This window comes from Channa argus, chromosome 8, assembly GCF_033026475.1.
Source record: "Channa argus isolate prfri chromosome 8, Channa argus male v1.0, whole genome shotgun sequence".
Lineage (NCBI taxonomy): Eukaryota > Metazoa > Chordata > Actinopteri > Anabantiformes > Channidae > Channa > Channa argus.
Window position 1 is genome coordinate 27,395,767 of NC_090204.1, and position 25,768 is coordinate 27,421,534.

The 25,768-nt window shown below is 40.4% G+C and overlaps 1 protein-coding gene across 28 annotated transcripts in view; it reads right to left on the reverse strand.

Moving 5' to 3' along the window:
- The window catches only part of ptprfa (protein tyrosine phosphatase receptor type Fa), a 316,431-nt gene that overhangs the window by 27,452 nt on the left and 263,211 nt on the right, over positions 1–25,768 (reverse strand). For 18 of the 28 annotated variants that reach the window (XR_010914989.1, XM_067512515.1, XM_067512498.1 and 15 more), the window contains 5 exons: positions 21,304–21,467; positions 16,335–16,346; positions 11,600–11,709; positions 9,584–9,616; positions 8,951–9,048 (listed from right to left, as the gene is read on the reverse strand). Coding sequence is in view for 27 of the 28 variants with exons in the window: in XM_067512515.1 (XP_067368616.1) it covers positions 8,951–9,048; positions 9,584–9,616; positions 11,600–11,709; positions 16,335–16,346; positions 21,304–21,467 (417 nt within the window). In the remaining variant the exon portion in view is untranslated. The remainder of the gene's footprint in view (positions 1–8,950; positions 9,049–9,583; positions 9,617–11,599; positions 11,710–16,334; positions 16,347–21,303; positions 21,468–25,768) is intronic. The other 10 variants (XM_067512508.1, XM_067512506.1, XM_067512509.1 and 7 more) reach the window with 3 other exon arrangements.

Sequence of the window (25,768 nt, forward strand, 5' to 3'; positions counted from 1 at the left end):
TAGTACAACATTACTTTTGTTGTTTTGAAACCAGATATGTAATATTTGTAATAAGCTGGCATGGAAAATTTGGCAGGTAGAAATATTCCCATTACTTCGATTTTGTCAGTATGAAAGTTGATAAGAACATTATTGTAACACGTATATTGTGAAAAAAGGACCTTAAACCTTATGAAATACTGCAGCACAACATTGTGAAGCTCGTAGAGACCCCAACAAAGATGAGCTCGTCGCCATCACAGAGGAGAGCTGCAGCTCTGCAGTGGCTGAACAACAAAAACTGGATTTTAATCGATAACAGCAGCTACGACAAGTAACAAAGGACTGAAAAAGCTTGGGGCTGCATATGGAATACATGAAGTTTTACCCATTTCCACCAATGACTCTTCATCTTCCAAACTTTAACCTTACGGGAAAGTGATATAGAACAGACGCGACATGGCCTTCTTGCCGCTTGGTGGCTGGGTGGGGTGGGATTTGAAGCTGCGGCTTTCTGCATCCCAACCTAACGCTCTACCACTGAGCCATCAGGCCTCCTCTCAGTTGCTAGAGCAACAGCTTAATAAACAACTGACCACTCCAAGTGGAGAAATTCTCACTTTAACGCGAACCATTAGGTTTTTGGAAGGGTCCAGATTAAACCAGACACCAGAAGATGAAGATAAATGCTTCTCAACGTAGCATTTATGACTTAATTGTTTGAACTGTTATCTAAATCACTGGCGTATGCGAGGTGGAAACCCGTGACTGCCTTCCAGTGATGGTGTGTGCTGATGTGTGAGCCAGGTTTTCACTATGCTGCAGGATGACTGGCCTCTACTGACTGTGTGCTGTGAAAGCCGGCACATGTTTAGCTGCAAAAGGTCATGCTGAAGATTATTATTCATAACTGACCTTTCATGCTCCTACTACTTATCTTACAAAAACAAACACACGTCTGTATACATACATAGACAAACTAAAGCAGCAACTAGGACTGTAATATCCTGCTGCCTTTCCTGCTGACTGGCTAGACGGCTGCTTAGCCCCCTTTCTAAAAATTGATAATAATGACAGTGGAGAAAGAGGCTGAATGCACATCTTATTTAACAGCCTGTTAGGTAAGTCTTTCACCGTGCTGCGCTGACAAACCACTCCAATTACTGTTAATGTGCTCTGCTGACATGTAGATCAGTTACTGAGCATGTCAGTGGAATCACACTCAGAGTGGCAGCTCCCCCAGCGACAGTCAGCCGTGAAACATGTGGATCTGTATGTTGCAGAGCCAGGCTTTCACTCAGCACCTGCTGCCACAATCACTCACATATTTCTTAAACATGAAATTACCATTTTGGCTGCTTATTACAAAACAAAAACAAAACAAAAAATGTAATTTCCTCTGTATTTTTTTTTTTTTAACTTGAAGTACTTGATTAAGTATTCACTTTGTTCAATACTCTCATGTTGCTTCTTCTTCTCACACACCAACTAACTCCATGTCCTCCCTCACTACATCCATAAATCTCCTCTTTGATCTTCCTCTAGACCTCCTGCCTGGCAGCTCCAACCTCAGCATCCTTCTACCGATATATTCACAGTTTCTCCTCTGAACATGTCCAAACCACCTCAATCTGGCCTCTCTGACTTTATCTCCAACACATCTAACATGAGCTGTCCCTCTGATGTCCTCATTCCTGATCCTGTCCATCCTCGTCCCTCCCAAAGAGAACCTCAACATCTTAAGCTCTGCTACCTCCAGCTCTGCCTCCTGTCTTTTCTTCAGTGCCACTGTCTCTAAGCCGAACAACATCTCTGGTCTCACCACCGTCTTTAACATCTTTCCTTTCATTCTCCCTGATACTCTTTTATCACACAACACACCTGACACTTTTCTCCACCTGTTCCATCCTGCCTGCACTCGCCTCTTCACCTCTTTTCCACACTCTCCGTTGCTCTGAACCGTTGACCCTAAGTACTTAAAGTCCTGCACCTTCTTCACCTCTGCTCCCTGTAACCTCACTGTTCCTCCTGGGTCCCTCTCATTCACACACATGTATTCTGTCTTACTGCAGCTAAGCTTCATTCCTCTGATTTCCAGAGTAGATTCTCTAAATCTATGAAGACACAATGCAACTCCCTCTGACCTTCTCTGTACTTCTCCATCAGCATCCTCAAAGCAAATACTGCATCTGCTGGACTCTTTCTAGGCATGAAACCATATTGCTGCTCACAAATGTTCACCTCTGCCCTTAGCCGAGCTTCCACTACTCTTTCACCACAACTTCATTGTTTGGCTCAACAGTAGCCTAATAGCCGCCAGCGCCCTGTAGGTCAACAGAAATCGAATTTAAGTCTGATTTGGTATGGAAAACATGATTTGCACATTTGATTTGGCATGTGTTTTACGTCGCATACTGTTCCTGACACAATCCTGGATGGGGTTGGATGGGGACCTTCCGTGATGTTAAATAGAGCTCTGGCTGGGCAACTCTAGGACATTCACAGAGTTGTCCCTAAGCCACCCCTTTGTGTCTGTCTGTCTGTGTGCTTAGCATTGTTGTAATATTGGAAGGTGAACCTTTGGTACAGCCTAAGTTCCTGAGTTCTGTGGAAAAGGCTTTGATTGAGGATATCTCTGTCCTTTCCTCCATTCAGCTTTGACCTCAAACCTCACCACTGTCCCAGGCCCTGCTGCTTAAGAACCACCCCACAGCATGATACTGTGCACCATATGACTGTGGGAAGGTAGAGCGGTTGTCCACCAATCCCGCATCGTTGATTCGTTGATTCGATCCCCGGCTCCTCTGCTCACATGTTGAAGTGTCCTTAAGCAAGACACTGAACCCCAACTTAGTTGCTCCCAGTGAGTGTTGGCCAGCTGCATTTATGAGTTTGTGTGTGATTGTGAGTGTGAATGTGTGAATAAATAACAGTAAAGCGCTTTGAGTACAGAGTGCAGACCATTTACCCTACATCAGTGAAGGGAGGCTATCGTGGAGGTGATAAGCAGTGCCTAGATACCTCCAGACATAATGTTTAGAATTGAGTCCAAACAGTCTTTAGTCTTTTCATCAGACCAGAGAATCTTGTTCCTCACAGTGTGAAAACTACAAGCAGGCTTTCATGTGCTTGGACTGAGGAGAGGCCTCTGTCTAGCCATTAAATGGTAAATGTTCTGCACTTATATAGCGCTTTTCTACCTACTGGCACTCAAAGCACTTTACACTGCTTCTTATTCACCCATTCACAACCACAATCACACAAACACTCCTACACCCATGGGGGAGCTGCTATGCAGCTGGCCAACACTCACAAGGAGCAACTAAGTTGGGGTTCAGTGTCTTGCTCAAGGACACTTTGACATGTGACTGAAGGAGCCGGGGATTGAACCAACAACTGTGAGATTGGTGGACAACCGCTCTACCTTCCTGCACCACAGTCGCCCACATTAAGTCCAGATTGGCGGAGGGCTGCAGTGATGGTTGTCCATCTCTACACAGGATCTCTGGAATAGTCCTGGTTTTACCAACCATCTTTCATTTGAGTATTATGAAGGCCACTGTGCTCTTGGGAACCTGCAGTGCAGCAGAAATTGTTTTGCAGCCTTCTCCAGATCTGTGCCTTAGTGGTCCTGGTGGCTTAGTGGTAGAGCATTGGGTTGAGATGCAGAAGGCCGCTGCATTGAATCTCATCCTACCAGGGCCACCTTGGTGCCGGTCCTGAGCCTGGATAAAATATGAAGGTTGTGGCAGTAAGGGCATCCAACACGTTCCGCTGTGGTGACCCCTGAAGGGACAAGCTGTTGATCTCCAGATCCGTGTCTTGCAATAATGCTATTTCTGAGCTCTGCAGGCAGTTCCTTTGGCCTCATGGCTTGAAGATTCAGGATTCAAGATTCAAAGTGTTTATTGTCATATGCACAGACAGAAACCATGTTTCCCTGCACAATGAAATTCTTACTTTGCCGTCCTCACTAAATTTTATACAGTAAAGTAAAATAAAAATAGAAAGAAAAATAGAAAGAAAATACAAATAAAATAAAAAGTAAGAGCAAAAAAACAAGAGCAATAAAGTGTAGATAAATGAGAAAAACACGAATTAGAACAATTGTAGTATCGAGCTGTAATGTAGAAAAGCTGAAAACAGGGGGTCTGAAAACTTTCTGAATGTAGATTATGTAGATGCACACACACAACAGTGCTTCATAGTTTGTGAAACCTCAGAGAAAACATCTCTTTATAACTTAACCTGATTTTTCTAAAACTAAAATAAGGATAAGAAATGAAATAAATGAGACTATACTGTATATACGACAGTATATATACAGGAATTCAAATGTTTGTGTTAAGTGATCATCAGCCCTTCAGGTCAGTCCTTCTCACAGAAGACCTTAAACTCAGGGATGTTGGTTTCCTGATACTACCACCACCATGTTTCACTGGGAAAAGGATCCTACGCTTGAACGCTAAGTTTAATCATCACTAATAATAACACTTGAAGTTCTACTCCATTATTATGTAATGGAGAAAAGTGCTGTTGTAGAAACCATATGCTTTGTATGAAGTGGTCTCCAGTCCAGTCCCCCAACACACTAACTCATTTATCAGATGTAACCAGCTGTGAGACTCTGTGGCAGGTCTCATTTTAAACAGAGCCATTATCAGCTTTTCATTTCAAGCCCTGCTACTCTCAGCATGCACTAATAACTAGTATAGCACGAGGACATACACTATGTATATATGTCTCATAGACCACGTATATATGAGTGAGAGACACTTTCTGTGTCCAGCTTTTATTTTGTAGCCCCTCATCCTGCTTCCTATCTTTAGTGTCATTAGTCCCTGATTACTTTCACTTGCCCCCCTGTGCTTTTAAACCCGGCTTTCCCCTCAGTTCCTTGTCAGCTTGTCTTTGTCAGCAAGCTCTGGATCTTTTCCCTGTTTCTGCCATTTGATCTGAGGTTTGGTTACTTATTCGTCCCCATTTTTCAGTCTGCGTTTTATGCTTAGTTTGCCTGTTTGTTTTTCCCTGTTCGTCTTCCTTAGTTATATAGCCAGTTTCCTCCCAACTGTTACAGTTTAGTTTATCTTCCCTCTCCTCCATATTTAAGGTAATGTTCTGTTTTACTGTGTTTATCTAGTTGTTACCTTTTACTGTGTGTGTTTTCATCTGTGTGGAGAGATTTTTCAGTTGTGTTTTCTTCTCCTAGTCTCTACAATAAAATCAGTTAACCCTCCTCTGGCCGTCTCCTTACTTGGGTCCTTTAAATACCGAATACTCAATCTGTAAGATCATTACAGTCTGCAGATCCAGGTTTGTTGACTCCCTCACATCATATGTTCCCTCATATGATCTTCCTTTAGATCAGACTGTTTGCACCTTGTGTCAAAAGAAACATGAGGGGAAATGATGATGGGGGAAACATTATGTAGTTTAGTGTTGATGCTTTAAGGTCAGCTTAACATAGCTGTACAATCAAGAAATGCAGTGCAGATGGAACAACTGACTCAGCTGGGAATGGGTTGAGTAATGTAGTGTGTATGTGTTTGTGTGTGTGTGTGTGTGTTGGATTTACTTTATCTGTGAATCTATTTAATGGTTTATCGACCTTCTCTCTTTACCTCAAGAACCTCACTGGAAACATTGTTCATTGTGTCATGTTTGACATTTTGTATGATTTAACAAGTCACAGCAATTAAACTGTAATAAACTCAAATTGCCATTTCTACTGTAGTGACTTGTGAGTGTGACAAGTGGTGAACTCAGGTCATCTGGGGGCAGGATAAATAAAAAAATAAATAAATAAAAAGCACCTGATGGGCCATTGGAAAGTGGTGTATGTAAGGAACTGTTACAACTGCAACTCATTTTACACTGATTGGGACATTTGGCTGTAGAAAACAGAGTGAATGGTTTATTATGTAAATGTATTTAAAAATCCTACATCTCTGAACAACCCTTTAAATAACAATCACTTTTATGTCAGCAGTGTTTTCTAGTCCTGGTCCTGAAGGAGCATTGTCCAACATGTTTTACATGGCTCACTGTCACAGCAAACAAGGCTCAAACCACTGCTCTTGTTATGCACATGATACCAGATTTAGTAGGACAGATGGAGTGTTTACATACAGTACTGGAACTACAGCAACAATCTAGTCTTTGTCATATATGGTTTTGACCAAAGTGTTTTTACTCATCACTTGGTTTGTTTGTGTAGCTGTAAAGTTCTTTACCAGCTTTCATAAAACTTTCATGACAGGATTTATTTAATCTGAAAATGCCAGGCTTTGATTCTAATGCCCATTTGTCTAATTCCTATAGGGTAATGCAACTTTTATTTCTCATCTGCTTCCATTTTTTCAGTAAAAAGCTGCTTATAACTGTGATTTGCACAGTGTGCAAATAAGCAATAAGCAATGCGAAGTTGCATCATGCCATGATAACATGCTACACTAGTTATAATGGGTTATCTGCATCCCTTTTGTTTTAATTCTTCACTCTTATTAGCAATGGGGTCGAGATAAGGTGGCACCACTATGTTCTTTAATCAAAGGGCTACACAAGGTTTGAACCCCACGGGGTACTTCATGTACCATTTCTTTTTTTTTGCATTGAAACATCAGTCATCGTGGCACCATGTTGTCTTGAAGTGAGGGCACCTATATGGTACGTAATAACTCAGGTTTCTGGGTCTACTTTACAGGGCGCCATCACATTTTCTATCACTAAACAAGCACTTAATCCTGATTCACCCGTACCTAAGACAGCTATTGCAGATCTGTGGTATGTCCTTCATAACTCTTTAGAAGGTATTTTATTCTGTTTGTCATGTCAATAAGTGCAAGCGTCCCTCATAATGTCATTGGCTGAATTTACCGTAGATTGCATTGCATTAAAAATCATTAGATTTACTTCTTCCGCAGCAACTACACCCTTTAGTTACACACGGTGATTAGAGCTGTAAATATAAGCACTTTAATCTCTGCTTATTATCACAAAATTCCAAATATTTTATCAGTTTCATCATAATACTCAAATTGAAATGTTTTTAAGTTGCTCGTGCTTAAAGGAAGACTCACCAAATTACTCTAATTTGAACTGAATATGGTTTTGTTTGGCAAATCCAACAACCTGTCTCCAAAAAAAGTTCTCTCCATTTCATCACACCGGGGAAGAAAAAGACTGAGAAAGGTACAAAAGTTGATTCAGTTGCTGTTTCATAATTTATATGCCCCCTTCCTTCTGCTGTGCGTAAACAGTGCACCCATCTGTCTAGTTTATCCGCTTGGAAATTCACCACTTTAAATGCAAATTACCTTCCTTTGTAGGACATCAACAAGCCATAATCCCTCTCTGGCTTTTACAGTAGGTAAAAGCAGTGAAATATTATTCTTGGAAGGGATTCATGCATACTTAGCAGCATCCTTTTCACCAATGCTGAACTTTAGCTCTGCAATGGTAAGCCTGCTATATACATGAGTAGAAACATTTTAGGGAAAATGCAATCTGGAAAATGTACTGTGTAAGATGTTTTGGTGAGAAAATAGAGGCCTGACTACCCAGTTGTATACTGGCAATTTCTTAAGTGTGGCTCTCAGCCGGCGTTAAAATGGCACATTTATAAAAAAGGTAAACGTTTATATTATTGTTATTACTAATTGTTTAATAATTGAAGAATATGTAAATTCCAGATTTAAAAAAAATCTGTATTAGAATGTGTATCTTTGTTTGCCATTTGCCTCATTATCCTAATTATACAAACAGCCTGTAAAGCTGTGGGAAATTTACCCAATATTCAAACGAATTACTGAAGAACTGTACCTTTCTGAGGTACTTTACTGGAGTGTAGATAAACCTGCAAACCTGCAGCCTTCTGCATCCCAACGCCATGTTCTACCTCTGAGCCACCAGGCCCCCTTTAGATGTTAGATTATCAATTGTTAATATTCCTGTAATTATGTGTCAGTAGGGCGGCATGTAAAGCATTTTGGGTACAGTAGAAAAGTGCTGTGATCAAGATTAAAACATAACTGCAAGTTTCTACTTTAATAGACAGCAAGGTTTCAAGTATTGCTCTACAAGTCACAACTCCAGACAATGTACCTAAACAGTTGTTGGTCTTAATTTCTATAATTTGACTTACTTTTCCATTTTTACTGCATCCAAAAATCCGTCTTTAACCTTATCAGTGCCAAATGTTAATCAGTTGCTCATACAGTCGACCACTTATGCCCAAAGTAGAATTTTGGCACAAATATTGGATGGCTTGGGACAAAGGTGGTTAGGTAGAGACGATAAGGATGAACGCTCAGGGTTAAGAAAAGCCATTGGTCTAAATGATATGACCCAGAAACAAAGAGTATTTGTCTGCACACAATTGCCTTTCAGTAATTTCCCACGACTTTTCCTCTTGTACCGTCATCCAACCAAAATTGAATTGCATCAAGTAGTTTGGTTTATAACCACATTTTTGCAAAGCTACATTAATTGCTCATATGCACGTTAGCAATTGTTAATTACATGGTAAAATATCTGTTAGTTATCTGTTAGTTAGTTCTTTCAACCGCTCAGTTTTTACAGGGTTTTCAACTATAAAGCAATATTGGCAGAAGAACGGAATTCTGTCTGATAATCCAACACAAATGTGGGTTTTAGTAAAATTGATCAGTTCTCAAAAATGGAAACAATGGAGGAATTAGGCTTTTTCTATTATTTCTGCAAGTTTCTTCAGACACCTGGTTTGGAATATAGCAAAAAAAATAAAAATAATTTGCTTCAGTTATATTTACATTGCACAATTAAATTTGTGCAATTTGTTAATTACATTAAAGTCAAGGAGAAAATATTAAAGTGTTATGGGAAGAAGTGTTTGTTTCATGAGATGCAAGTGCAAAAAGGAACAGATCACTTTAACTGCACAGGAAGTTTTCAGCGGTACTTGAAGGAAATGACTAAAAGCAGGAAGTGTTACCTCATATTCCTGAGAGAAAAGCAGACCGTCATTGGCCTTGAGTCTTTCGATGTGGTCTGCCAGGTCACAGAGAGAAATGGGAGGATGCTCCCTCATCCCTGCGGTGAGAGGTAGAGCAGTAAGCACAGTGAAACACACACATGTGCACACACAGACAAGCTGAACAACACGGTAAGAGTGCAGATGCATGTTGAAGGCTCAGAGCTACCTTTAACATTAATGTGGGGTGACAGTGAGGGTGCTATATGCTAAGCAGAGGGATGATGTCTGACTCTGCAGCTCTTCAACAGCATGTGATAACCAGACTGGTGATGTGAGCATCAATGAGCATGCTGATTGTTTAAAAGACCCCATAAGGCAACAGGTGAGTGCAAAGATATCACAGAGCTGTTGGTGGCATACACTGATATTTGTTTCTATAAGAAATTATGTCTATGGTGCATTTCATTTCATCTTTGAGTTTTGATGATGCTATGACTATTTGCTGTACATGGCAGATATGGACAGGCAATGAGGAAAGAGGTGACTGAGTTAACCAAGAGCTTCAGTTCAAATGGCTGCCGTTTAAAACAGAAAAACTAGGAGGCAAGAATGGAAGGAAACATTAGTAACACAAGAGGAATGAAAACTAACTTGGAGCATTCGGGCAACTGAGGGCACTGGAACCTGTGGGGGAAAAGACCAGGCACAACAAACAGCACAGGGGTCAGTAAAAATGATGGCAGAGAAAAGAAAAGAACACAGGGAGCACAAAAATAGGATGTGTGTGTTGTCCTCAGTGCTTTGTTTTAGCTGTGTGCATGTAGAACATTGATATTCACTGCGTCTGAGTGCGGGTGAAGTGACTGTGATAAATAATGGTCAGTGGGTCAGACAGTCGACTGAGACTGAAATATTGCCAGATTCAATGAAATGAATGAACATTATCAAGGTTCCCAGAGGATGAAGCCCAAAATCTTTTGGGATCTTTTATGTTTCCCTTATTGTGCATAATGTACATAAATAACACAACCATTTCAACTCAGGATAAAACTAACTATGAACATTTTACTTTGTAAGATACAGCTGAGCATACATCGCTCGTCCATCCATTGATTTCTATTTTGTTTGACTTATTTGTATTCAGAATGATCATCATTTAACAGCCTCTAAAAACTTTTTTTTTTTTTTTTACTTTTTATTGCAGAAATGCCCTAATTACACTGACACCACGAGAACCTTGTTCCAGGCCACTACAGTGGTGTTGATCTCTTGGTGTCTTCGAAACTTTGGTCACATTGTGGCAGCACTGAGTAACATGATGTTATTCCACTTTGGCCATGACTTCAAACTCCTGTGAGCGATGTGCGTGTGTTAGGAGACGTTGGAGGACAAAGCAGTTGAACCCTCAAGGACTATTAAGTGTGTAGCTGAGGGAGTAGCCAGGTATCTGTTTAGGGTTGGAGTAAGACTGGGATTAGGTTAGACATCATGCCACATCATCTGTCAGTGTGTTTACTTGCTTGTTGTGAATAAACTGGAACTTTCTGAGGCTTGTAGGCCACCCAGAGAGCTTGCACTGAAGAGGGAACAAAGGTTGGCAGCTAAATGAGCTGATGAATTTCTATTGGTGTAAACAACATCTGCCAAAATTGCTCCTACTGCTACCGCGAGTAAATGTCATCCTTCTGATTGAGAGAAGAAACACGGACTGAAAACAATGACAAACTGTGAGTTGAAAACCTCCCACTGAAAGACAGGTGGGAAAAAAAGATAAGAGAAGTAGTTGGCGGTGTGTGGATGAGATAAAAACGTAATATGTAATCAACAGTAGTCAGAAAAGAAAATGAGGACAAAAAGAGAAAGAAACTAGTTGCAAGGTTTGAGATACTCCACGTAATTATAATTAAAGCAAAGACAGTCCTCTGTTGTTGTGTTGAGCCACAGAGACTGGGATGAATTGATGGATTGTCAAATTTCAGCACAAGTTGTCAAATTAAAGTTACAGTGAGCAACTAGTGCTAATGTGAAGCCCCTGTCGCTCTGCCCAGCTCTCCCCTCCCCCTCCCTGCATGGAGACAGCTTTGCTGTGCATGTACATCATTCTGTCCTGCTGATGTGGACTTTCTCTCTGTTAGACTCTGCTGGACGAGGACACACACACACACACACACACACACACACACACACACACACTGTGACAGACATTTGGGAGAGGGACTAGACAGGGAGAGCTACTCAGTCCTAACATCAAACTCCCAAGAGTTCAACTGATATGTATTTGCATAACAACCGTAGTTAGAATTGTGAAGGTTTGTTTGTTCTGAAGTGGTTGTTCTGCTTGTATAACAGCTGCTTGATAAGTTGACATCACTGACAGATTTTGTTGCATGTGTGCTTAACAAGCTAGAGTGGGCTTATATTAATTGGTTCTAATGTTTTAGCCTGCTCGCTCATTTTAAATAAGGTGGCCACAAACTCAAGCAGATCTTTGTCATTGTCTTTATGGCTACAAACTCTGCACAGTTTTGTTACAACAATAAGGTCATTTGGAACCTGTAAAAGTTGCTTGCAAGCACAGTAGTATGCATGGGTCTGTATCAATGAACATCAGCCTAAAGGTCCTGGGGACAACTTTGTGTGTGTGTTTGTGTGTGTGTGCGTTCATGCCTTGTGTCTGATAGTTGAGTCTCCTCATCTCCACAGGGTCTGAGGAATGGGCCAGCAGCGAATCCTTGACTCCCACCATGTGCTCGTCCTTGGCAGGACACGTGCGCTTCCTGGGGTAAAGAAGAAGTGATGTGATGAGAGAATGTAATTTCATGGAAGTTTCAAAAGGCCACGATCTCAAACTAGACAAATAGAAAACCTCATATTAGGAAAACAGGAATAGGAAAATATGAGAAAGACATTAAAGAGCTGTGATATTTAGTAAATAAAAAAACATACAAACATTTAAAATATAACATAAAATGTATTTGAACCACATTTACTGTTTATATTTGTGTCTTGATCATAAATAAAAAGGTGTGTAACTATTTTACCAATTAATTTTCAAGTTGAAACTCAAGGGCGACAATTACACAAGAAGTTAGTGGAAAAACTGGACGAGACCCAAGTCTCTAAAGAAAAACTGGAACCATACTGGATTTATAGATGACAATAAAGTTTGTTTGTAACTGTTAAAACACTGGTGTCTAGAATGTAAAAAAAAAAACTTCCCAGAATGAATGAAATGCTGGGCTGCTGTGGAAACACAAGTACTTCATTAATAATACTGCATGCTTTCCTTTTGCTGTTGTTATTTATCTTTACACATTTAACAGTTGAGAGGCTGGGTGTCACCATTAGATGGTCCTCTTTGAATGACACTTCCCTGGAGAAAGGGAAGTGAGGAGCCACTTTATCTGAATGAAAAGCACCGTGTGGTGAAAACTGATGGAAAGTTATTGACAATGATTGTTGCTATCTTCCTTACTTTGTGACTATTGTCCTGCTCAGCAACTGTGTGATCAGAAGAACACGTATTCAGCAATACTGCGGTAGAATACACATGATTGCAACCACTTGTGGCAGCACCAGTAATATGTAAAGACAGCTTTAAATGTAGAAATGTTTTTTTTCTCCATTTCTTAAATATGACATGACCGGATAAAGGGAACCCAACTAAACACATGCGTTTACGTTTTGTTGAAAATAATACAATTTTAAATATTTGCATATGGTAAAAGAATGTGAACTTTGAAAACATGCATTCATAAAGGGAAATTAGAGTCAGGTGCTTAAATGACACGGGAATCAGATGTGAGTCTGGGAGGTTCTGTCTTCTTTAAAGAAGAGAAATCTGGATCTACTTCACTATCGAAGTCTGATCTCAATAACACGGGTTTGCAGCGGCATGTCATGGATCAAACCAAAGAGATTTCTGAAGGCCTCAGATTCTAAGGCCTTCAGAAATCTTCAGAAACAATGCTTTTTCTAAGAGCTTAGAAGAAGCATCGTTGATGATGAAAAAAGGTTTACAGAACCTTTTCTCAGGCAGCTCATTCAACACCAATGTTACCTTCCCCAGGAGAGGTCAGCCAACAAAGGTCACACCAAGAGCAAGATGTGGAACATTGCAGGGAATCCAGGGTGACTTGTAGCACACTAAAGGCCTCTCTTGCAGTGGTTAATATCAATGTTCATCAGGAGAACATTTTAGAACTGCAGGGAGAAAGCTACTACTCTCTTAGAACATTACTGTCTACAGAGTGGTCAAGATCTTGCACAGTACATAAATCAGAAGACTGGTGATATTCTGTTAACAGATGAGGCCAAAGTAGGTTTTTTGGCTTGAATATAAGGTGTTATGTTTAGTGATGACTGTGGATTATCTTTGCACATTGGCACAACATAAAATAGACTTTAACACGCACTATTTTAGTCGGAGATCTTGCTGCAAAATAGGGTCACATTAGGGGTGGAACGGCTCAATTACAAAATCTGACCTGTTCAGCTTGTTAGTCACGGTTCATAGCATGTGAGTATCATTTGGTCCAAATGAATAGCTTGAACTATGCAAACTTAAATGTGCTGTGGAAAATGCATAGTGCCAATAACCCAATGAAGCTGGGACAGATGTGTTGCTCGGTGCAGCTGTTACTGAGTTCTGAAAATGGCAGGTCAGGTTTAAGGTTACTTATGACAATGAAAATGAAAAAGCAGTGAACTAAACAGTCAGTGTTTGGCAGCGCTGTGCAGTATGTGTGGCTTATAATAGAAGCAGTATTTCCAACATGATGACCCATTTAAGAAGACATCACCCCAGTGTGTCCGTTGACAGCATACAGGGGAGAGTCAGGTAGGAGCAGCATTTAAACAGCCTCTCCATGCAGATTAGGACAGGACAAAGGCTACTGTATCACTGTATGAAGGATGTGGGTATTTATAGTAAATGCATACTGCATACTTATTCAAATCGTGCATTCAAAGTGCTTTTTTTGGTTTGCTTTAATTATAAAACTTATTCATTAGATTAGGTTCATTAACATGGATTTTAGAAACAGCTGTTAACCTTTCTGACACATACTTGCTTTACAATAAAGACACAGCAAACTAAACCAGAAACCGTGAATCAGAATTGCCATGTGAACTGAACTGTGAACTTTGTGAATCATTCCATTCCTAGTAGTTCCTAGTTCTAGTTGCTGGAATCTAAGTTTCACATTATTTTTCCAAACACACACATAAAAATAAATAAATAAATAAATGAGAAGAAAACATTTGGTCCTTTTTAACAAAAAAATCTACATTTATTGATTTTGTCTCATTTATTTTATTGGGTTCCTCTAGACCTTGTTTGGAAATTGGATCATTATACAAGTGCCACTGTCATATAAATTATTATTAGTAGTAATAATAATAATAATTAGAATGCATAACTATCACTATCTACCATACTGTCACTTCTACAATGACCAATCCTGCAAATACAAACCTAAAATAATGATCTAGTCAGATTTAAAATGAGTATAAAAAATTCTTCCTATAAGCTTAAATATTCCACCAATCTTAATTATTCTGGAAAGCATAAAAGAATAGTAATCATAATCAGATAGCAATCTGTGATGTCAATGGGAACAATTTCCATTCATATTGTTCATTGCAGTGAAATCATCTGTGATGATTGTCCATCTTGGATGGAAGCTCTTTATACACATTAGTGGTGTTTACAGTAAATGAGTTTGAGGAATCGGACTTATATGATAAAGGGACAGTAAGGTCAATGATCTGGGCATTTGCTTATTAAAACCCCCCATTTCATTCATGGCTGCATAAAAGCAGGATCATCAGTTGAGCTGTACCACTGTACTACATACAGTACACACAGTACAAGCTTCTAGTTTTATGTTATGTCTGGCTGACAGTGAAGCTGGACTAAGTGCTGGGGCAAATACACTTATGTTTACAATAGCCTTTGTGTTAGACCATTCAAATGAAGGTGACAGGACCTCAAGTGTAAGAGCCTGTGCTACTTGATTTAGTCAAGACTTCTAAAGTTTGACAGATGTGTCTTTTCTTGCTACTGTAGGACATAACAGTCAATCAAGTTGCTCATTGTTCCCCAACTGATGTATCAGTGTATAACTTTACCATTTACACAATGGATTATTTTAAATCAATTAAAGTACCATGTTAGTCACCATGCACGGCCACATGCACTGTTTTATTAAGAATGCAATGTGTCCCGGAAAGAACAAAAGATGAAGACGCAGCGGGAGCCTGGATGGAGAGATGAGGACAGTGCTGATGCTAACTGCAGCTAAAGGTGTATCGGGATCATTGGGGTCATTGGTTGCTGCCAGCTTTGGAGGTGATGATACATGTAGTGTCATTTCAGCTCATTCTTAGAACTAAAGCAAGATTTATTCATGTATTCATACTGAATAAAACAAACTCAAAATACTGTTCATATTAAAACTTACACTAGCACTGAAATGGGATTTAACATCAATACACAATGCAGCCAGCTCTCTCTCACAAAGCTCTGCTATGTTCTTCCACTCTCTACAACAGTATTAGTCATTATTAAATTACCAAAAAAGACAGGGTTCAAACTTGCAAATCAAGCAGAAATATATGTCAATATATTATATTAATTCAGAAATTCTATTCAAAATGTGGGTTTGGCTGAAAAGTTCAAAGTCATGTTATCTTTGTCAACTGAAATGTGGCAGACATACTGTAATTTGAAGTGAAGGTGCAGTGACGGTAATTTGGTGCCTTACAGAACAAACATTGCAGGTCAGACACTGTTTACTCTAAAAACAATGGCAACTGATGGACAATTGACTGACTCTGTATGTATTAGTGATGAAGACTCTCAATATGTATTATGTAAGCTAACAAACAGAGGAGTGAAAAGTTCACTGGGATGTCAGTCCTTGCCTTTAGGACATATCAGAGTTGAATTCTTTAGGTCTGGCGTTTGTTTTGCAGGTGGAGTTGGGAGAGGTGAAGCAAACACTGAGGGAGGATTATTCTGAGGGCAAGATCTCTGGGATTTGAGAAGTCAGCACTCAGAGCACAAAACACACTCAAAGAAACAAACATGCTAAAATGTGCTATCTCTCCCCATGAATCACAAGGCAAACATGCCTCCGTGAAAACTGTCAAGCTGAACAACTGACAAGTGAAGCTCACACTGTATGGGGAAAAAAAAGAGCCTGAATTCTGTTTAAAAGAAATGAGGATCTGTCACTTCACATCATCACTGTCAGGGAAAACAAGCCATGACCCAAAAGCATGTTTTATACAGCTGGGAGAATGTGCAGTGGGCATCAGCAGGGGGATGTCGAAAGAAGGAGGTGGAGGAGGAGGAGGAGGAGGGTGAAGCAGTGGAAGAACAGACAGAAGTACTGACCTTTCTTGTTTGCTGCATCCACAGAAAGCAGGCAGATGTTGAACGAGAGAGCAGGAAGAGAGAGAAAGGATTAATTTACAAGTTGTCAGCAGCAGGAGTGAAACAGTGTGTCGCAGTGAACAGGAAGTGCACCTGACAGAGCCCATTCCGGAGCCTTCCTCCTCCCTGTGCTCTTCATCTTATCCTCAGCCACCTGAGCGGCTTCCACACATCTTCATTTAGTGCTATTTAAAGTGCATCATCTATCACTTTAATACATCAGTACGTCACCTTCAGTGTAACGAGGTTTACATGAACAACTAAGAACACACAGGAGAAAACAGGCAGTGTTCATTTACCTCCTACTACTGTCAGTGATGCACAAAGAATGAATGAGTGTGTCTTTGCAGCCAATATGAAAGCGATTTAACATACCAACGGAAACACGGCACGAAACTGAGAACCAGTACTTTTTTAAATCTTATTTTTATTGTCTATTGTTTCATTCTTTTATGTTTAGTATCACTTTTATTGCCCTGTAATTTATTCCTTTAATCTCTGTTGTGGGTGTGAGGGCACTGAGCCAGGAGCTGTAATATCTATTAGCTCCTACACTGCAACATCCACCATATTTTAATGCAAAAGGTCATATTTGGTGGCAAAGCTGTTGGATTGCGGCTTCTATAGCTATAATACCTGTGTTTTTTTTTCATCTATTGAGGTTTACCAGGGAAATGCAGGAAGGAAATAAAGAAGTAAGTTTTATGTTTTTTGTTAAGTTTGGATTATTTTTCGCAAGCCTGTTTTTATATGCTCACAATTGATGCAAAAGGAGGTGATGGGATAGTGATTACTCACAGAGCCAACCGTTGACAGTAATCTATGGAATTTCTCTCCTATTTTACTGCATGTTTGCCATCTCCTTGCATTTTACTTCATAAAAGTTAGTGAGGAGTAAAAATAAAGCCACGTCATTTAGCAAACATGTTAGTTTAGCTTACTCACTAACTGGATGATAACTTTCGATCTTAGACAAACCGCCTACTGGCTTATCGATGGGCCTTTGTCCATTTGAGAAAGTATTTACTCAGACAGCTGGAGGTTAAATAAAGCTGCTCAGAAGATTGTGTACACATGTAATACAATAATACCACAGTCAGGTGCCCATTTGACTGAAACTTGTTCACATAGGCCTTTAAGAGATACACCCAAAAGATGCATCCTAGTACCTAAGTGATGTGGTTAATATCCACAGCCACATTTACTAAACACATGATGTGTTATGTTTATTTAGTGTGTATGTTTTATACATATATGCAATTTTGTAGCGTTCTTGTGATAAACTTCCATTCTTTTTGTTACTTTCTGTCATCACCACCTGTAAAAGGGCTTTAGAAACCAATCTGTCTGTGGCCACACCCGATAAACAGAAGCAGTGATTACAACAAGTAATGCCTGTTTCTGTGTTCATATCAGCAGGAATGTTTTGAGACAGACTCCTCTGTTTCACTGGCTTAGGTGATTCTGAAATCCAAAACCCATTCTTGCATGCACACTGTAAAATCCAACAGCTGTCCTAACTTCCATTATTTAGTTAACATTACTAACCTAGTTATCAACAAGATGCACGTCTTAGTCAAGTTGGAGGTAACTAAAGAGCGAAAAAACTTATAAAGCGCTTTTCTACCTATTAGCACTCAAAGCACTTTACACTGGTTCTTATTCACCCATTCACACTCACGCTTATACACCGATGGGGGAGCTGCTATGCAGCTGGCCAACACTCACCGGGAGCAACTAAGAGATTGATTGACAACCACTCTATCTTCCTGCACCACAGCCGCCCCTAAGTTATCTGTAACTGCTTATTCTGTTGAGGGTCCGGAGGGGGACTGGAGCCCATATCAGCCGTCACGGGGTGTAGAGAGGCAGGGTACACCTCCAGTCTGTCTCAGGGCCAACACAGATACACATACACAGACAGACAACCAGTCACAGGAACATTCACACCTACAGTGAATTTTGAGTCAGGAATTAACTTAACATTCATGTCTTTGGACTGTGGGAGGAAACCAGACTATGTGGAGGAAATACAAGCAAGCACCGGGAGAACATGCTGAGGCCGCAAACCTGTCTAGCTGCGAGGAGGCAGTGCTAACTAGTCCACCACCGTGCTGCCCGTAGAAAAATTTGCAGGCAAGTCTTATCAGGGCCATGTAGGCATTAATAGAGACAAAGCAACCTGGTACAATTGATAAACCCAGTGCAGCTGATCATTGATTTTTCTGTTCTTGAAGCACCATTTGTTCACATTTTTTTTAAAGTTTACTGCTGCAATAAAAAAGATATTTCACATTCATGCAGGACAGAGTGCAAGTAAACTGACAAGTACTCTACACTGTTTTTTTTTTGATCGTGTAAACTAAATTGCAAGTGTAATAAACTTAATAAGTCTTGTATGTACAAATACAATTACTATTCTAATTTACTTGTGTTTTTTTAAGGCAGTCAAATACATATTTCTCAATATAAAAAAGTGGGAGAGAAAAAGGCGGAACGAGAGAAAAACAAAACAAGCACTGTCGCTGGGTCTGAGCTGGACCATATGGAAGCCCATGTCAGCCCAGGCAGCAGCTCCAGATGTTTGATGGAAGCACAGAAAGCGCAAACCAACTGTTAGCCTTGAAGGGCAGGACTGCGGGGCAACTCACCGAGCCTTCCTCCCATATGCCACGGAGGACCTCAGCCTTCAGGCCGACTCAGCCATGATGAATGTCTGTCTCTGCACTAGAAACGACTCCACTCTGACCACTCTTTGATGCCTGACTATAGTTTTGGTCATCTGCTGTACTAAGGGAAGTGCTCCAGGTCACTTTGTAGACTGAGCTAAAATGATCACTCAGCTAGATGACGTGAGGAGGAACACAATGACACATACTGCCTTAAAGGTTCATTGAAACCATTGCTATTATAGACTGGCACCACTCGTAAATTGTATTTCACTTGCATTTTCTCCCGTTTTTTCCTGCAACCCAACTAAATTTAAAGCATAAACAACTTTTCCAACTATTGCCAACTATTGCTAAAAAAACAACTATGCTCCAGGTTGAGATGTCAAAGTGTGGAGCAGGAAGTAACAAAGATTAGTAAGAGTGAAGTGAGGAGGACGTTGAAGAGGATGAAGAGTGGAAAGGCAGTTGGTCCTGATGAGATACCTGTGGAGGTATGGAAGTGTCTAGGAGAGGTGGCAGTAGAGTTTCTGACTAGTTTGTTTAACAAGATCTTGGAGAGTGAGAGGATGCTGAGGACTGGAGGAGAAGTGTACTGGTGCCCATTTTTAAGAACAAGGGAGATGAGCAGAGCTGTGGCAACTACAGAGGAATAAAGTTGATGAGCCACACAATGAAGTTGTGGGAAAGAGTAGTGGAAGCTCAGCTAAGGGCAGAGGTGAGCATTTGTTAGCAGCCATATGGTTTCATGCCTAGAAAGAGTCCAACAGATGCAGTATTTGCTTTGAGGATGCTGATGGAGAAATACTGAGGTCATAAGAAGTTGCATTGTGTCTTTGTAGATTTAGAGAAAGCGTATGACAGGGTGCCAAGAGAGGAGCTGTGGTATTGTATGAGGACGTCTGGAGTGGCAGAGAAGTATGTTAGAGTGGTGCAGGACATGTATGAGAGCTGTAAGACCGTGGTGAGGTGCTGTAGGTGTGACAGAGGAGTTCAAGGTGGAGGTGGGTCTGCATCAAGGATCAGCTCTGAGCCCCTTCTTGTTTGCTCTGGTGATGGACAGGCTGACAGATGAGGTTAGACAGGAATCTCCATGGACTATGATGTTTGCAGATGACATTGAGATTTGTAGTAAGAGCAGGGAGCAGGTGGAGGAAAATCTAGAGAGGTGGAGGTTTGCTCTGGATAACAGAGGAATGCGAGAATGAAGGGAAAGGTGTTCAAGACGGTGGTGACACCAGAGATGTTGTTCGGCTTAGAGACAGTGGCACTGAAGAAAAGACAGGAGGCAGAGCTGGAGGTAGCAGAGCTTAAGATGTTGAGGTTCTATTTGGGACCGACGAGGATGGACAGGATCAGGAATGAGGACATCAGAGGGACAGCTCATGTTAGATAAAGTCAGAGAGGCCAGATTGAGGTGGTTTGGACATGTTCAAAGGACAGACTGTGAATATATCGGTAGAAGGATGCTGAGGTTGGAGTTCAGAGAGGACATTTTGAGTTCACATTTAACTAAAACCACATTGGCTCTGTATACTTAGTAACATTCCTACATGTAAAGCACAGAGCTGCCATGGAAATACTACTTCCTGTTTGCTTATATAATGAAATCATTTTATACTGTAAATACAAATCTCTGGTACTTCTGTTACATGCCATTGGAAGGCTTGAGGCTATTGCTCTGGTACTGTCTCTGCTCTCCCTCACCTGGCCCTTCACCACTTTTGCCTCTCCTCCCTTTTACTGTCCCTCTCGCACTAAACTCTGTCCTGTCTTGGACACTGCAAATGGAATAAAAAAAGGTCTTCAGTTGACATGAGTCACCACTGAGTGTCACATATTTGTTAAGCAGAAATACTGGACGTGAAATGTGGTTGGCTCACACAAAAGAGGCTTTCGTGCTGAGAAGTCTGTTTCTCTGCTCAGTCATTTATCCCTTTAAAATAAAAAGAGAGAATATTGAGACATCTTTCAGAGTCATGAATCTTTTTTCCAATTTTGGTTTCTCAGGGGAATCGTCTGACTTTTTGCAGAGTGCATATCACTTATAAGAGTCTCCAGCATTTTTTAAACTAGATATCAACATGTATGGAGGCAGGTGGCACTGTTGAGGGCTTTGTTTTAAAAAGGTAACACATAAGATTATGCTTTTATGTTTTTATGTCACAATTTATTTCCTTTCATTGTTAACAATTTAGAATTAACACTGAAAAGACATAAATGAAAAGATACATGTGGGCAAAAACATCTGTCAAACTCACCTCTTGAAGAGTAGAATTGCTATCACTATGATAATGATGAGAATGACAGCAAGGACTGGACCCATAACCCACAGCATCTCGGGGTCCTCAGTTTGCCGGGACATCCCATTGTGGAGCTTCACCATGATGGGCTCAGAGAACGGACTGGCTGCAAAGGTTCTCTGCTGCAAAATGACCAAAATATGAGCCAGAGTCAGTTCACAGTCGACGAGTAAGACAACACGACAGGTTGGATCAGGATCCTTCTTAGTTTGCCTCAGCTCCTTCTGGCTGACATGCTGTGGTCACACTAAAATCCTGATAATTCTAATCCAGCTTATTTGGGCTGTTAATTCTGGATAACACGTTAAATAACTGTGTGCTCCTACAGTACAGTATATGAAATAAAGAGGAAGTTGGCAGTTATGTCAACTTCTGTCGCTGCTGTTCATTTTTGATCTTGAAATGTATCAGTGTAAACACAGCTGTTTCATATTTCAGGGTAAGTTCTGACCATTTAGTAGATACAATTTAAACTGAAGTGCCTGTTTGTATCATTGTTGCACAAAGTACATAAAAATCATTTATCTGCCAATGGATGCAGTTTGCTTAATTTTTGTGAAAAAAAGCGTTATACAGTAGGTAGGTTTTGATAATGACAATTGAATTTGTCATTAAGGAAACATTAACCAAAAAAAAATAAACCGAGTATATTCTGTTTATCTTCTGCCTGCAGCTTATGTTGTAACTTACTGCTGCTAGATGCACCATATCCCACTGTTGGGTTTTAAACATTGTTTGTCATGTAAAGTAAGTCAGCAATGGTCCACTGCTGCTGTCTGTCTTTCTGTCTGTCTGTGGCCTGAGGAGTTTCCTTGCACATTTCTCTTTACACTGTGTTATTCACCAAACTCTTTGAGGTCTAGCAAGTGCATTTCCCTCCTCATTTGTAAGCTACTGTATAGATTACACTAACACTTTAACCCCCCCTCCAGGCTTCTTCCTTACCATGGTTGGAGCATTTTTTTTATTTCTTGAAACATTATTGCCACCTGAAGATCAGTGGAGTAACAGATTCTGACACAATGTGAAAACATTATGGATGAAATGCAGCCACTGTTACATAAAAATAAAACAGGGAAACACAACAAATCAGCAGGACAAACTGTAAAAACGTGAAGACCCACACAATTAGAGAAAGCAAAGCTAACATTAATGTGATGTTCTAAATAGGGTGTTGATGTAACATTTCGCTGTTTTCGCTGTTTACAGGATGGTGGCTATTAGTGGGTATGGGTGCAGGACTAATGAGCCATCAAGCCTCAAAAACTTCACCTGGGTCTTTGAAATGAAAGCAATATTTCTAGATTAATCTTATGAGATGTTTAGCTTTTCCTCTTAAGCAGTGAGCATCTACTGAACGAGTTGAAACAACAGCCAATAAGCACGAACAACAAAGAGTGTGCACATGGAGCAGGTAGGGAAATAACAAGTGTCTGTTTCTTTGATGTCTGGAATAATGAGTAGCTGAAGAAGTGGCACGGGGATGAAGAATTAATGTCCTTGTGGTTTTAAATTTCGAACACTGAAAAAGGTGAAAACAGAAAAATCTCTTGACAAAAATAAATTTGGTAGCTGTACTTTTTTTTTTTTTTTTTTTTAGCAAACTAGATAATAGAAAATGTGTGTGTATGTCTGTGTGTTAGGTGGGGCAGGATTTAACAAGTGAATCCTGTCTACACACACAGTCCTGATGGGCCTCACCAGGTAAAGGCAGGTTCGTCTTGACAGCGGCTAGAGAGCAGCAGGGGGAGGGAGCGGAGGAGGACAGCTCACCGAGAAGGACCCACAGAGGCCAGAGGGGGGCGAAGACATGCAGTGGGGGATGTGCATCACCGACATCCTTAGAGGACAAATCCAATAAGCAACTTTACTAGACCCTTTGACAGGATTGGAGACCTGAGACAGGCCCTGGGCATTATTAAACAACACAGCAGCCTCCCCTAGCTAAGACACCCAGGCCCAAGTCGCACTGCTGCCAAGAGACGCCGAGTGTCTCACTAATGAATCGTTATCAATCACTTGTACAGGTTTGTACCCGTTAACAATTTCTCACCGATGGATCCATCTCAGTGACATTATTCAATGTATCAAGCACAGTATAGGCCATGTGGAACTGCTGATGCCATTGCTATCAGATTTCAGTTTTCAGACACTTGTCCATCCCCACTTTCACTCAGGCTTTTTGTGCTCGACCACTAACCATCCTGAGTCTGCTCTCGCTCACATCCCAATGTTGTGCATCAGCACTCTGAGCCTCCTCCATCTCTCTCTCTCTCTCTGATTTGAGCACTGACAAACAGAGGATGTTGTACAGGTTTTAAAGCCCCTTGAGGTAAATGTATGATTTATGACACCATTGTATATAAACACAATTACAAATGGTTTGACTGGTTCGACTGGATTGTCTGATGCTAAGATTTTTGTGCGATCGCCAGCCTGCAGCTAGTAAAACTTTCTGAAGAATTGGTTGAATAGACAGACAAGGCTGGTATTATTTTCAACATTTTTGGAGTCCACAAAGAAATATTTCTATCTTGATTAATTGTTGTGCAAAGTTGAAAGCAGCTAAAAAGTCTTAACATAATAAACGCTGAACAGAAGTTACATGGATCAATTGGCAACATGTGATTCAGCTTAAGTAACTATACTGCTTGTCACTTTATGTTCTGCCAGACAAGTGCAGCAAGTTGGACTGTGTTGGGGAATGAGGCCATAAATATTCTGGGGAGCCTGATGTGAGCTCAGGCTCAGTGGGACCATAGCAGCTCCCATTCCAGCTGCACTGTCTCTGGGTGAAAGCAGTGAACACAGAGGTTTATTAAAACAACGTCACCCCACAAGTGGCTTTAAATCCTTATTGATTCATTTATTTCAAGAGATTTTGTGAAACACGTTCTCACTTGTGTTGTGATATGACGGCTGACAGCTACAAATGAATTATGCATGACCTTTGTGGCTGTAAGACATTTGCTGAAAGTTTGACATGCTGTGGATTGCTGAAACTAAACAAATGCATTTTGACATGCTTTGGTTTTCGAACCCTTCCAAACAAATCAAAAACTACTATAGTACAAGATGACTCTTCTGTTTTTCGCTTTGGAAGTTTACCTTTTATGTTACAGTGTGCAAAGGATGTGAAGTTACAGAACAGTTGACCAATACAAGCACATCGATGTGCCAGTCTGCAACTACAATTACATGGTTGTAAGTGCTGTGGGAGTTCACACTCTTTACACAGAGTCCTGATTAAAGAGCCCCACAAATATAACTTCTGTGTTGGAGATGAGCCCTTCAGCAGCCTGTACAGAAAATAGTCCAGAGCAACAAGACACCAAAAATAGGAGTCTGCTAATGGTGAATGTTTAACATTCCCATGAGGACTCGCACCAGCCTCAGCATCACACACACTACTTGAGCAACACAATGAACCCCAGTTAGTTGCTCCCGGTGGGTAAGGCCAGCTGCATAGCAGGTATGTGACCAACTAAATTAAATAAACTAAAAATGACAACAAGAGGAGTTATGATAACCTAATAAAAGTTAAGACGTCTCCTCTTACAGAACAAAACCACAAAACTATTAAATGTGGATTATTAAATATCAGATCTCTCTCTTCTAAATCTCTGTTAGTAAATGACATATAAATGATCATCAATTCAATTTATTTTGTCTCACTGAAACTTGGTTGCAGCAGGAAGAATATGTCAGTTTAAATGAGTCATATTAATTATCATGTTCCTAGAAGCACAGGCCGAGGTGGAGGAGTTGCAGCAATCTTCCATTGTAGCTTATCAATAATTCCTAGACCTAAACATAGTTATAACTCATTTGAGAACCGTACTCTTAGCCTTTCACACCCAAATTGGAAAACTCAAAAACCACTATTATTTGTTATCGTGTACCGTCCTCCAGTCCCTTATTCAGAGTTATTGAATTTTCTATCTGATTTAGTGCTTAGTACAGATAAAGTCATTATAGCTGGTGACTTTAACATTCATGTAGATGCTGACAGTAACTGCGTTTATTTCATTATTAGATTTAATTGGTTTTTCCCAAAATGTAAATAAACCCACTCACTGTTTCAGTCACAGCTTAGACCTTGTCCTTATGTATGGAATTGCAATACAATGGAAAGTAGTCTCCTTAATGTTACTCCTGCACAAGTTTATTATCTTGTTGACAATTCTGCAACCTCACTATGTTCAATAGCTATTAGAGAAAGAATTCACCAGATCCTCCCCCCAAATATTACATAGATCTTCATGTACAGCAGTGCTAGAGTCATCGATAAGGCCCCAATCCCTGTTAGACTGCTTTATACCCATAGATCTCTCTGAGCTAACTTCAATTATTACCTCATCTAAACCAACAACCTGTCTGCTAGACCCTATTCCAACTAAGCTGCTCAAGGAAGTTTTACCCT